This window comes from Lepidochelys olivacea (genome assembly GCF_965140295.1).
Source record: "Lepidochelys olivacea isolate rLepOli2 genome assembly, chromosome: 16".
Lineage (NCBI taxonomy): Eukaryota > Metazoa > Chordata > Testudines > Cheloniidae > Lepidochelys > Lepidochelys olivacea.
Window position 1 is genome coordinate 16,114,964 of NC_140426.1, and position 14,778 is coordinate 16,129,741.

Genomic DNA, 14,778 nt, shown 5'->3' on the forward strand with positions numbered 1-14,778 from the left:
GAAAAGAGGGGGCAGAAAAGTCGGGGGAGGGCCGTGGGGGCTGTTCGCGTCAGTTCCAAAGAAGGGGCGTTGTGTGTGGACACGTTTGTCTGAACCACTCCAGAGCGAAGGGGAGAGGAAAGTTTGGGGTTTTTTGTTGGGGTTTCGTTTTTTTCCCTTCCCCTCCCCAGACGTCAGCACACGGCGGAACAGCGCTCGGGACGGGAGAGGGAGACCGAGGGGCTGGCTGGCTGGGGCACCGGGGCTGCCTGGCCGCTCGGGGCACGGGGGCGTGGGGCGGGCTGGGGGGCACGGGGGGCGCCGGAGCGAGCCATGGACAGCGCGGCAGCCTTCGGCATGGACAAGCAGTTCGGCCCCAGCCCCGGCCGGATCCTGGAGCCGCCTGACAACCCGCAGGGCAGGAAAAACTTCAGTGTCAGCCACCTCCTGGACCTGGAGGAAGTGGCGGCCGGCATGAACGGGGGCAAGGAGCCCGGCCCGGAGGCGAGGGACGGCGCCAAGGGGCTGCAGGAGCCGTCCGGCGGCAGCAGCGGGAGCGAGGCGGCCCCCCAGGACAGTGAGTACCTCCGGCCGGGGGGGGCGGGGGGGCCACTGCTGGGGCAGGGGGAGAGGCGCCCCCAGAACTAGCCCGGGAGGGGGAAGGGGGTGGGGGGCAGAATCTGAGCATCCCTGAGAGGCACAAGGCGAGCAGCGGCTGGGGGGGGACACCGCTGAGCATGGGGGAGAAGGGAGGGGGGCAGTGCTTAAGCAGGGCCAGGGGCACCCCCGGGGGCCTGGCCGTCCCTAGCCCCGGCGCCCCCGGGGGCCTGGCCGTCCCTAGCCCCGGCACCGCTGCGCTTGCCACATCAGTTCTGAATGTCAAAATATTGCTTGAGCCTGGGCACCTCTTTCACTACAAATTAAGCACTGGGTGGGGGGCACAAATCCAGGGTATCAACAGTGCTGGAACCAAGCTTCCGAGCACCTGATTTCATAGGGGCAGACCCTGAGCGTCAGCTGGGATGGGACAAAGGCCCCCAGCCCCGGTTTTAACTTATTTCTCCTGCTAATTTTGAAACTCACCTGAATGGAGTCAGCCAAGACATTTGTGCTGCGGGTGGGGATAAGAATGGGACCCCCCCACACACACACACACATCCCCAAATGGGCGGCTAGCATCTCTATACTGATTGCGGATGGGACAGGGCCACTGGTTGCCCATTACAAACTGTGACAGAAAGAGAGTTGTCAGTGGGCCACCGGCACCAAATAAAGGCCAGATCAAGTGGGCATAGACATGCGAGATTGGGCTGGTGGCTGATTGGAGACCCAGGTCTGAGGGCTGGGAGAAGAGGATGGGAGACAGAAAATTGCCTGGGAGTGAGTGAGGGGGAGAGGGAGAGAGAGGGAGAGCATCATCAGTGTTCAAGGAGAGCTGTATTGATGCCCTGGGTTCGGGCAGCGTGATTTGCTGGTTCTATTTGGGAGTTCCATTAACAGGCCCGTGGACAGACCTTGTGTTCTGAATACTGTTACTTTAAATGCACGAACGCAGCAAAGGGATTATCCGATTGAAATAAAATCATTCCACTCCGCCAGGAAATGCTACAGGCCAAATACTCCCCTGACCAAGATGTTCAAAAGTAACTAGGAGTTCTGGGTGTCTTAATTTTGGGGTCCCTAACTCAAGGCATCTGAACGTTGCCCAATTTTCAGAGAGCGAAGGCTCAGTGTTTCTGTCAATCAGGCTGCTTTTAGGTGTCTTGAGCTGGATATCCAAAAATCACTAGTCACTCTTGAAAATCTGGACCATTATTTTATTTTCCAGAACAGATAATACTGAACAATTCTGTCTCAAGCGAATGCCCATCTTTATTTTAAAAAATAAAATAAAACAAGCAAATATTTGATTTTTAAAGGGTTAGATTTTGCCCCTCTTCACTCAGATTAAGCAGTCCCTTGCTCCACAAGTCATAGCAATGAGACCTGTTGGACCACTCACACAGCAAGGTACTGCTCAGTGTAAATCAGAGGGGCAGAATCTGGCCTCTGGTTTAAAATTAACTAAGCGCTGTGTGAGGTTTGCAAGGAAGCTTCTAAAATCACCAAGGTAAAATATTATATTGATATTTTGCTTGGTCTGCTGCAATAATATCACAGGTCTGAACCAAACAAAGCAAACTTCAAAGTGCCAGAAGTATTTTTTAATGCCATAAACACTCAAGTTTGGTTCCTAGCTGTCCAATAACCTGGGTAACCAAAAAAGATCAATTATTTGATCGCTCTTTGGAAAATTCACAACAGGTCTCTACCCAGCCTAAATTTATGGATCAAAAATCACTCCCTGTCCTCCCCTTTTTTTTAAGTAAGGAAAATAATTTGGTTTAGGTTTTTAATCTGAGCTTCAATGGCCACTTTTTCCTCTCAGCCGAAGGCAAACTGGGACGTAGGCATCCCAGCTCCTTCTAAACTCATAAAGAAAATGAAAAGAAACCCCTTGAAGAAGTGGAGCAGAGCACTTGTAAACACCCGTAAGGAGCACACTCCAAAGAGCCGATGCACTAAAACTGAGGCAGAACGAGCATTTTTCTTGTTTTCAGTCTGGTAGCGACGTCTTGTCGAGTGACTAGCATCTATCTGAATGCAACATTGAAGCTGCTTAATCCCATTCCTTATCATTAGAGTCTCCATGTACGGTCTCTTTTTCACATCATCATTCTTGCCAGGAAGTTGGGCTAGCTATTGCATCTATAAAATGACTAATACGTTCGCCAGTCAATGCAAAAACACGGCTGCCTCCTCACTTCACCAGTCTGGAAAGGTTCTTGGGGGGTTTGCAGGATATTGTTTTTTTGCCCCCAAGAAAAAAATATTAGTAATTTTTTTTTAAAGTTCTTCGTACTGATTTCTAGCAAATATTGAGAGAGAAGCTGGAAAGCAAATCGGCTACAGTTCTGCACTGATCTCTCTGAAACAGGAAAGACCAAAACCACTCAGGTTTCTTTCTGTCTCTCTTTTATTTTTGTGGCTGGTCTTATCTGTTATTGTTACTGAATCAGAGAGGAGGAAAGACACTCTCCTTCAAAGGAGCATATACACACAAACACACCATCTGCAACAGAAAACCTCCAGCACTTAAATTCACAAATCACGGAGAGTGGACACATAACTTTTGAATATAGACTCTGATACGTCTTAATTTTGTATTGTGTTTAAGATACCAGCATAATAGGTGCCTTCAAAGTATGATAGATACATAGATAGATAGATAGATAGATGCCAAAGGAAAGCAAATACAATGGAGAGAAAGAAAAGAAAATGATTACAGGAAAGCAAACCAAGGAACTTTACTTTGGAACACACATTACAAAACTTTTTCAAAGCACATTTTCTCTGATGAGTAGAGATTAAAATACTATGGGAAGCTCCTTACACAAAGAAACATCATCTGCTTTCCAGCAAAACAAAGTAGCAATTACAAAGTTTCTAAGCGATGAAGTATACACAATGCAATTCTGGTTATAGGTTTCAGAGTAGCAGCCGTGTTAGTCTGTATTCGCAAAAAGAAAAGGAGGACTTGTGGCACCTTAGAGACTAACCAATTCATTTGAGCATTAGAGACTAACCAATTTATTTGAGCAATGCTCAGATAAATTGTTTAGTCTCTAAGGTGCCACAAGTACTCCGTTTCATTCTGGTTATAGTGAACCTCTGCAGAATGAGGGGGGCAAATACTATCAAATCACTTCCTACAAGATTACTTTACAGGAAAAAAATATCGATCAAATAATAATCCCGTTTTTCCCACCAAATGACACTGGGTTTCGTCGATAAAACATTTGATACACGAGAAAAAAAATGGATACAGGGAAAATAAACACAATTTTAAAAGAGGAAAATTGCTAAATCTCAACAAGTGGAACCCATCCATGTGGTGTTTGTATCCAAAATGGGTAGAACATTACAGTCCTCTACACTAGTATTCCCCCACTCTAAACAATGCCCAATAGACATGGGTTGAGAATTAGGGTTAAATCCTGAAAAACCCTTTTGGAAACAGTCCTTATGGGAGTGGACAACACTGGAACTACTCATGTGAGTAAGGGCTTGCTGCAGTGATCCCTTCATTATCATACTCCTAAATGCTACCCATGTGATGATAACATATAGTGCCCTCAATGGATTGCAGAGCAACAGGAAAAGGGATGCTGGGGAAAATATGTACACAGACAAACTTTGCCACCGATTCACAGGTGAATCATGTGAGTTGAGCAGTTTTAGCTCCCTATAAAAGTGAGTTTCTGAGGATCCGGCTGGCCTGCATATGTTCGATACGTTGCTGTATTTGCCTGGAAGCCTGGAAAATGCCAGTTTTGTAAGGCTTAATAGCTGTCTAGGCCCACCAATCAGGCAGGCTAGTTTAAATGACACTAGCCATTTCTACCGATGAGACAGATGACAACATTTTCAAAAGCACCTAAATGACTTAGGAGCCTTCAGTCCCCCTGATTTTTCACTGATACTCAGGCATCACAGTGACTTTTAAAGGCTCCTAAATCACTTAGGCAAATGGGGGGGTGTACTCAGAAAAACTAAGATTCCTCATTCCACCGCTCAAGACTGGGAGAACTCGGGCAGTGTTATCAGTTTATCAGCTAACGATGTTATCTGATGCATCCGATGAAGTGAGCTGTAGCTCAGGAAAGCTCATGCTCAAATAAATTGGTTAGTCTCTAAGGTGCCACTAGTCCTCCTTTTCTTTTTGCGAATACAGACTAACATGATTGCTACTCTGAAACCTGATGTTATCTGAAGCTCATTCATTAAACCTTTCCACCATGGCACACTGAGCTCAGCTGCAGGGAGCCTGATTCGAGCAGAGAGCACAGGGTTTCATTTTTAAAACTATTATTCCTTCCTCTTACTCTTTTTGGGGGGAGCGGGGGGGGGAATCAGCTTTTTTGATTTATAAACATGTTCACAGCAACTCTGTTGCTGTCAGCACATTGCTCTGGAGGGTCCTCTAGGAAGAACGGCATCGGCAAGCATCAGGTCTCAAGGCTGATGTAACTGATTGCTAGAGAAAACCAAGGGCTCTTCAAACCCTTTTCGAAGTCGCTGCACGTAGGGAAGGGAATTACTGGAAAGTGTTGGTCCCAGACCAGCACCAGGGGAGCTGCAAGTTAAAACTGTCACTGTAGTGAGCCATCCCATGCAGCAGATGGAGAGACCCCAGAGCACCTCCACCTAACTCTAGCCTGCACGTCTGTCCATCAGAGGCCTGCTGGTTTAACCAGTGTCCCCGCTGTGGTGTAACATCCCTGACAGGTCAGCAGCAGGCTGCAATACAAAGTCACTCCCAGGCATGGCTCTTAACTGGGACTGATTGCAAAGTTGCTGATTTTATTTCTGACCGCGTCCGTTTCCTCGTGGTCCTGCCCTGAAAGCAGGAATGGCTGCTTTGCGAAAACAAGGGCCCAATCCTGCAGCCCTTACTTGGGCGAGAGAGGACCTGACACATGCAAGTTGTCCCGCTGAAGACTCAGGGACAGCTCTACTCGCTCGTGTGCGAAAGGGCTGCAGGATTACCCCTTTTGATAGGAGGACAAGTTATGTGTATGTTAAAGAAATGAATACCTCCTCACTTCCAGAGGCCTCCTTTGCTGGTTTTCGTCCTGCCATGGAGTTCATTCTGGGTCTGTGTTGCACATGGGAAGCCTGGGAAAGCCGAGAGCAATAGCCTTGTCGATGGCCGCCGCAGTCAGGCCCCCGTGGTCCGATGCCTAGCCGACTTCTTTCTTAAGTCCACAGCCTTTTAAGTCCACAGCCTTTTAAGCAGGGAGCCCGCTCCTAAAGCCCCCAGACACCTTTGTGAAGCTAATAGATCCACAGCTTCCCAGGCCAGAAGGAACCCTGGTGGATATCTAGCCTGACCTGCCGTAACACGCAGGCCGGCCAACTTCCCCAAAATAATTCCTAGAGCAGATCCTTTAGAAACACGCCCGGCCCTTTGTGATGCTCTGGGATTGTACAGGAGAAAGAGAGAAAAATGTGCCTCCATAGCGCCAAATAAATATAAAATAATAGCAACAAATAAAAAATTAGCAGAGGAGTGGTTAGAAGGGACTGAGCTGAAGTCCTGCACTTAACAATATTTCTGTCACTTTCATGAAACTGCAGATTCATATGTCCTCAGCTAGCATAACTCGAAGCAGCTCCATTGAGCTATGCTGAGTTACACCAGTTTGTTGTTTGGCCCAGATTGCTCCTTTATTGCCAAGGAACCGTTTCCTAAGTGCTTACTCCAGTTTTGCTCACTCCTTACTTAGGTAAACTGAAGTTTTATGGGAGCAGGAGCTTGCCGGAGTGAGAACAGAGGCAAGACCTTAGGAGATGACCCTTAAAAAAAAAAAAAGATTTACAAAGAGAAGACAACATTGCAAAGAGGCTGCCACAAAAAAAGCCGTGCCTTGGTCCCCCTAAATCAGACTTTGAGGTATGAATTAGGAGTATTAAAATAAATCAAGCACATGCAGAAATTAGACGTTTGGGCCACATCCTTAGACGGGGTAATTTGGCCTCAGTGGGGCTATGCAGCTGGACACCAGTGAAGGGTTTGGATGCTTCATTTTTAATCCACGGTAAATTACAGCAAAGAAATAAAATCAGTGCTGAAATTTTCTCCCCACTGGATAGAGAAGGAGCTACTAACAGACAGCCACTGCAACTGAAATAAACCTACATAGCAAAGGGACTGGTTAAACTTCCCTGCCATGTGGAATTATTTTATCCTTTCCAATTTTTTCACTCTGCACGTTCAAAAAAAATAATCTAAATCCCAAGTTTTTGTTTCTTAACGAGCATAAGACAAATTTTTTAAAAAAGCAAATAAATTTCCCCCTTGAATGTAAAACATGTAATTCTTCTCCTGATATGATTACAAGAAATGGACAGGGAGGGTTTGATTTCAGCAGCTATAAATCAGTCGCAGGCTCTCGCAGATAGAGAGCACCACAGAAGGTTTTATTCGGATCCTGTGAGAAGCCAGTGATTAGTTCCCAACCCAACTTCCACCGCACCTCCCTGTTTGCCTGGTGTATAGTGTGTGTGTGTGGTGGGGGAGATCATGGGAAATTGCAGAGATATACAGAAATAAATCAGAGTATCTCAGGGGGCTTCACTTGGGGAGACAGCTCGGGGGGATACGGGTAAGAAGGAATAGTTCCCCCCTGAGCTGAGGGGCGTCTGTAATCAATTAGTGCCATGGGGGAGTGAGCTGGATTTCCAAGTTTAATGTTGACCATTTTTTGTAACTTGCTTGGAAACTTTGCTGCTAGTGAACTCATGTAATGTTACATTTCCTATGTGCTCATATCAGAAAACTAAAGAGGACCAGAGAGACAGGAAAGCCTTTTTAATCAACCAGCCAGTGCAGGACAGAAACAAAAGTAACTTTTCCAGCTGTCAGACAACTGCCTTTGTTTCTTCTGACCAGGACCTCACCATTCAACCTAAGGGATCCCTAAGCCCTAACGTCTAAGTAAAGCTTATGACGGGAAAAACTCTCTCCACTGATATGTTCAGAAGTTCCCCATTACTGTGCGTGATAGGATGTTCATTCGGTGCAATTCTACGTGCCCAAGACACTTACCAGAGCAGGAATGTAAAGGTTAATCATGGATTTTACCCCAGCAGTCTGTCCCATCTTATCTACAGGGGAGCCAAGAGCAGCATAACGAACTTGTGGGTAGTAGAAGTGCTTTGCAAAGAGAAAGCTGGAAAAACCAGTACGAGATAGAGCGTACTCCCAACAATCCACTGCACACGCAATGTCCATACAGGAGGAAAGCAGGAGGATTTATTGACCACACAGGGAGGGGAATGAAACTGTTCAACAGGGGAAAAGGGAAGATGAAGAGCGGCCTGCTCCTTTGAAGATCTCAGGCACGCTCTCTTAATCTTGGAAAGTCCTGGCTGGGTAACGCAGGCCTGGTTTAGCCGCATCTGGCTTTCTGATGGGCTGGGGCTAAGAGCACTGCAATAGCCGCTATGTAGCACTTATTAATTGGAGGGCTGGTTGCTGTTTTTCATAGCTCACAGTTCCTGGAGGTGGGGGAAAATCTGGTGTTCACCAAAGTCCTGCTCTTCTACCCGATTTTACAGGTGGGCTGATAGACCAAGGCGGGCAGTGGCCCAGCTCGGATTCGAACCCAGGATAACCCTGGCTTCCAAGCCTGCTGTTAGCACTAGATCATACATCCCTGGTTCCTTACTTGGGGCCAGAGGCTGCTGTGAAAGCGATGCCACACGCCTTTGGTAGCGGCCTGATGGTGGTTATGGGGCTCAGGTTCTGCAAGCCGTGGCAGCGGTCTGCTTGCCAGAATCTTGTTCTGCAGCCTCGACATGTTGTTACCATTCGTAGGTCACCCAAAGTGGGGTGTTGCGGAGCAGGGGATGAATAAAGGGGAAAGTGAAGAGACCAAAAACTGTTGCCCCCATAAAGTACTGGGGAAAATGAAGCTACAATAGACCCCTCCCATGAGTAACTGGCACTCCATAGGTCCTTTCAATGGAGACGTGGAAATACAAGGAGTGTAGGATAAATAGAGGGAGCTGTACAAACACAGGGAGCATAGGAATTGCCGGATCAGATCAGACCAGTGGCCCATCTACTTGGTATTCTGTTCCCCACAGTGGCCAGTACAAGATACTTCAGAGGAAGGGGCAATAAACCCTGATGAGGGCAGTTCTGGGATAAACTGCCCGTAAGGAAAGTTTCTTCCTAACTCTTATCCCCGTCAGTTACTGATTGGTTCATGCCCTGCCTAGTGTATCTGGGGCTGTTCTCATTATCTATGTAAAAGTCTAATCCTTTTTATAATCCTTCTGCGTTCTCAGTCCCAATGATATCTTGTGGCAATAAGTTCCACAGGCTAACCGGGTAAAAAAACATTACTTGGTATCGGTTTTGAATGTGCTGCCTTTCAGTTTCATCATCTGTCCCTTGCTCATGTAAATCACAAGCAGGTGAATAGGAGCATCTAATTATCTTCTCTGTACCTGTCATTACGCTGTACACTTCCCTCGGGTCTCCTCTTCTTCATCCCCCCTAAACTGCCTCACTCTTTTCGATCTCTTGTCATATGGAAACCTCTCCGGGGTGCTGATCCTTTTCATCACCCTTCTCTTTACGCTATGTCCTTTTTGAGATAGGGTGGCCAGAACTGAACACAGTGTTCCAGATGAGACTGCGCCATTGATTTATGTAATGGCGTTGGAATATTTTCCGCATTATTTTGTACCCCATTCCCTGTTCCAGCGAACATTTTGTTTGCTTTGTTGATTGCTGTTGTGCCCGGAACAGAGATTTGTACACAATGGCATGCAGGTCTTTTGGCAGAATGGCTCCAGGCTGAATGGGTCCTGACTTCTATGCACTGTCTAACCAAAGTCACTATGTGAAATCCTGGCCTTATGGAAGTCAGTGGTAAAACTTCTATTGACTTCAGCAGGGCCAGGATTTCACCCAGTATTGACATAAGGGATACAGGATCACAGGGTTCAATTCTGCATTCCTTGTTTGTGCATTGGATTCAATGGGCCCACAATTTTATCACGTATACGACTGCTATTTTAGGGTCCTGACCTTTCACCTGTAGTTAAGGGGTCTGCTGCTATTGATTTCAGCAAGATTAGGATCAGGGCCTTAAAGTTTCCATGTTAACACACAAGTTACCTGTAATGTCGACCTTCCTATTTACGTACATGGCATTTCCACGTTAGCAGTGGGAATGACAGGAAACATCGAAGCACAAGTAGAATTTCAGCATCTCTTCCAAATCAAAGCAGAACTTCAAAAGGAATATTGCCTTTAAAAAAGAAGGCAGATGGGATGGGAGGGGTTGTACATGTTTGCTTTTTAATATTTGGTAGATTGTATTTGTAGCATTTGCTAGACTAAAATTCTTTCCCAAATGCCAGACATTAACCCTTCCCAGTTAAGCACAAGTGGCTGGGGGAAGAGACCAGCATTTTGTTCTGTTTGTACGACCAGCATCTAGCACAGTGGGGTCCTGGGCCACGCAGGGACTCCTAGGTGCTACCACTGCCCAAATAAATACTAATAGTGCCCTGACAGTGCTATGCAAATAGTAATTACAAAATGTAAGGGTCACACCCCACCCTGCCAAATTAACCAAAACCTATTAACATAGGCCCTGATTCAGCAAGGGTCTTAAGCAGCTGCCTAACTTTAAGCATGTGAATAGACTGACTAACTTCAATTAAACTACTCACATGCTTAAACTTAAGCACATACTTAAGTGCCTTGTTGATTCAGGGCTATGAAGAGTAGCAGCTAGCTCCACATCTGGGGCTAATGATGTGTGGGCCACAGACCATATGTAGGGGGAATGCCAATTTCCTCTATCCGATCATAAACCTCATCCACGAATGTGGGTCTCTGCGTTGGGAGAGAAGTACATGCTGGTTGAGAGCAGCAAAGCAAGGATTCCTCTCTCCCCAGCCCTCCCCTGTGCTGTATTGAATGGCAGCCATGTAGATCTGAGAGATGGCAACATTTGATCCATAGAGACTAAATCTGATCTCTGTAACGCTGGTGTCAATCTGGAGCAACGTCATTGACTTCAGCAGAATTACTTCAGGTTTACACCTGTTTTACAAAGAGCAGAATTTGGCCCTTAGTTTCCTGAACTGATATTATTTTCATAAAGAGTGTTTCCTAACTAATTCTCATTGTACGTACTTTAGCACCACATGTCCAAACTGCTAACTGAGGTCTGATCCTGCAAAGAGGCATAGTCCTTACTAGCACAAGTAGTCCTCTTGAAGTCAACGAGTCTCCATGCAGGAGTAAGCATCATGCCCCATAAGTGTCTGCAGGATTGGGCCCTACTGTTTTCTAATGGTTGGACCACAGGTCTGGGATCAGGCCTCCTGGCTTCTATTGCTGGTTCTCCCACTGATTCAGTGTGTGACCTTTGGCAAATAACGTCACCTCTCCCTTCCTCAGTGTCCCTATCTGTAAAATGGGGATAAATTATATTTACACACCTCAGGAAGGTGTTTGAGCTTCTCTGAGGAAAGGCACCATGGAAGTGAAGTGTTTCTGATTCCCACCCGCCACCTGAATATCTAGGTAATTCAGTGATGGGAAAAATGGGAGCTAAAACTTACTAATCAGAAGCTGAATAAAAATGGGGCGGGCTGGGGGTGTGTGAATTGTCCAACCATGTAAGTGTCAAGTGTTGAGCCAATACTCCGCAGAGCTCCCTTTAAACTGAGGACTGGCTTCCTAAGACATGTCTGAACTCAGAATCCAAATACAGACCAGGTGAACCTACTAGCATGTCCTCCCTTTGCAGCCAGTCTCACCCTCATTGCACATCTGGGATGCTTTCCCTTATGGAGGGGAGACAATGTGATGACAGGAGAGGGTTTGTATGATAACCTTATCTTTTATTGTCATCCTAAACTGAAACAGGCACTCAACATTATGCCTCATTTCTTTTTATGGCCATCGCTCCTTCTCCTAGATGCAGTTTTGATGGCTCACAGCACAGACTGTGGCAACAAGTTTATTAACATTAAAAGTAAAATGAAGCATTTCCATGAAGGACCTGAGGCCCAGAGTCCAACATCCTTGTGGCCCCTCCAGGACGCGAGGTCTCTGGAATGGTATCATTCAGTGGGTCCCAATGGTGGGAATGCCATTCTCACCATGTGTCCTGAACACAAACACATTGAACGAAGAACTGCATCATGTCTCCACGCCAACTCTTTTCCCCCACCCCCTTATACATACCGAAAGGCCACTGCTGTGAGGAATCAGGGAGGCCCAACACACAGAATAGCTATGGTGACTTCCAGTACCCTGGGTTCTATTCCTGACTCTACTGCCCATCCTCTTTGTGACTTAGGGCAAGTCGCTTCCTCTCTCTGGGTCCCTGTTTTCCTTCCATCCATAAAGACATATTCTCTACCTTATCGGCTCCTGTGAGGATTAACAGCACTTTGAGATCCTTGCAGAGAGACCCAAAGGATTATTCCCTTGGCCAGCAGAAAGCCCTATGCAGGCATTGCCCCTCTTCCTTGTTCTTGGAATATCAGGACTGCACCTCCCACAGCTAGCAGAGCAAATTCATCTTCATTCTTGGCCCCACACACCCTTCATTCTCCAGCAATGGCATTGCAAAGCCACCACCACAGATGTCCATGTAGTGACAAGAAAAGGAGGACTTGTGGCACCTTAGAGACTAACCAACTTATTTGAGCATAAGCTTTCGTGAGCTACAGCTCACTTCATCGGATGCATACTGTGGAAACTGCAGAAGACATTATATATACACAGAGACCATGAAGCAATACCTCCTTCCACCCCACTCTCCTGCTGGTAATAGCTTATCTAAAGTGATCACTCTATTACCAGCAGGAGAGTGGGGTGGAAGGAGGTATTGCTTCATGGTCTCTGTGTATATATAATGTCTTCTGCAGTTTCCACAGTATGCATCCGATGAAGTGAGCTGTAGCTCACGAAAGCTCATGCTCAAATAAATTGGTTAGTCTCTAAGGTGCCACACGTCCTCCTGTTCTTTTTGCGAATACAGACTAACACGTCTGCTACTCTGAAACATGTAGTGACACTGTCTTCTCCTCCAAGTGGCTCTTGGCAAACAGCCATCACCATCTCTTGCTTCTCATCTGCATGGTCATCACCACCCCCTCTTCATGTGTAGCATTTGCTTTATGGATAATTTGCTTTCTTCCTTGCTAGAACACAGGTACGGCTAGCCAGTTCAGTCTCCAACTACTACCAAAAGTATCCATCTATTTGTTGATGTTCAGCGGTGCACATGAATACACATTGTGCAGTACTTATTAAATGGGACATTTAACTAGATCAAAAATTACAACACAGAATGATTGAAAACAACAAAATCAAAGGAAGAAATGCCAAGTGAATTGGCAAGGATCTCTTTTCTCTACCAGAGCAATGCAATAATCTCTCATATAAAACTGTACGCAGAACTTTTGAGGTCTTGAAAGCTTGTTCACCTCCTTTCATTAGACTAACAAATAACGTCTAACGCAAAACATCTGTTAACAACAGCCCTTAATGTTCTCAAGATGATAAAGCAGAAGGATAATTTTAGCCAGCAGGCCTTGACTGATGCCTTTTCAAACAGTACAGTTACTTTTGGTGTTTCTTGGAGATGGGGGGAAATTGTGAAACGCAGAGTTGGTTTGGTTGGTTTGTTTCTCGCTGGCTAAAGCTACAAACCTTTAGGAACTATCCATTTTGTCAGGGTTCCTAGAGATATTTCTGTAAGTTCAGATGTCCATTGCAAGGGCTCGCCGCACCAAAGTTAAATACGGTCACCCAGGAGAAACACTTGCCTGTTGCAGAATTTTCAAAGGCACCTGGAGGTCCCAGCTCCCAGAAAAAAAGAGACAATTCATACAGCATGGCTAGAGAAAGCCTTCTCAGATAGGACCAGTCCATGTGCAACACCCAGTTCATGGGAGAGCCCAGTGATTTACTGAGAATATTTCATCCCCCTCATAGTCTTGGACACCAGAATGGACTGATTTCAAGCCAGTTTGTCATTATTATTATTATTTATATTACCGTAGTGCTTTGGAGCAGTAGTCCTGGAGCAGGACCCCAGTGTGCTAGGTACTGACTCCTTTTGATAAGGAGTCAGCCCCAAATGATAAGAGTTAGCCATCAGAATGGGGAAGTTTGCTCTTGTTGTACGTAAAGCAGCTGTAAATGAAGAAAGGAACAGAGACACATACAAGATGGCAGCTGGGACCAGTGATCCTAGAGTGATTTTTTAATTTAAATTAGTGTGAATATAAACAACAACCAGGACAATAGGAGCAATAATATTTCACGTACCTATATGTAGACACAGTATATGGGGTCTCTAACCAGTTGAAAGAATCATAGGTCCCTATGATTCTTCCCTCTTCTAGAGCTAAGTGACTGATTAGATCCCCTCATTGACACAACCCTGCTTCTGGGCGGGACTTAGCCTTTAAGGGAAAACATCCTCTGTTGCATTCAAGACACACACACACACACAAAGTTAAATAAAAACAGAAATACTCTTGCTGGGAGGTTGTAACATAACAATATTATTTCTTCGAATTCACCATGTTAACACACAAAGCCCAAACCAGAGAGAGAGACAAAGCAGGCTGCTCCCTAAAAGAGAGTGACACAATTCACCCCACCTTACTGTAGGCTAGCTATCTCTAGACTAATTGGGATCTCTTGCTCTCCTACAGAGCCCCCTAGCCTACAAGTAGGAACAGCAACCCCCTTACAAATTAAAGTGACAACCTACACAATTCCAACACAGGTTTCAAATGCACCACATCTTCCATTTTTAATGCTTTTCTCCAAACAAGCCCATCTCCTGGTGCAGGAAAGTAAATAATTTTAAACCAAAGAGAGAAGGTGGGGGGCAGGGAAAGAAAGCATAGACAAAGGGAAGGTTAAGGAGATAAGTGGTGGAGCAGAATGTCCTCTGCCTGAAATTAAAAAGGAAAGTAGGAGAAGAAACAACTCACTTTATTCCTTGGAGCTTTCTGGGTCAAGGGCATTTCAGGCCTTTCCCCTGTCCCAACAGGAGAACCAAGAAGTGAAACTTATGACAAACAGGAAGTGAAACCATCCAGTCTCAAGCAAAATGCAAATAGTAAACAGCAAAAAGGAGGCAAAATACAGTGATAAAGCTGGTCAGAAAATTGGTGGGGGAGGAGGATCTCATG

At 45.9% G+C, this 14,778-nt stretch overlaps 1 protein-coding gene across 1 annotated transcript in view; it reads left to right on the forward strand.

Moving 5' to 3' along the window:
* Window positions 1–300: 300 nt before the first annotated feature.
* Window positions 301–14,778, forward strand: part of PRRX2 (paired related homeobox 2) — a 69,257-nt gene continuing 54,779 nt past the window's right edge. Inside the window, exon 1 of the mRNA XM_084649692.1 lies at window positions 301–556. Within this exon, the coding sequence (XP_084505818.1) occupies window positions 313–556 (244 nt within the window). The 5' untranslated portion in view covers window positions 301–312. The remainder of the gene's footprint in view (window positions 557–14,778) is intronic.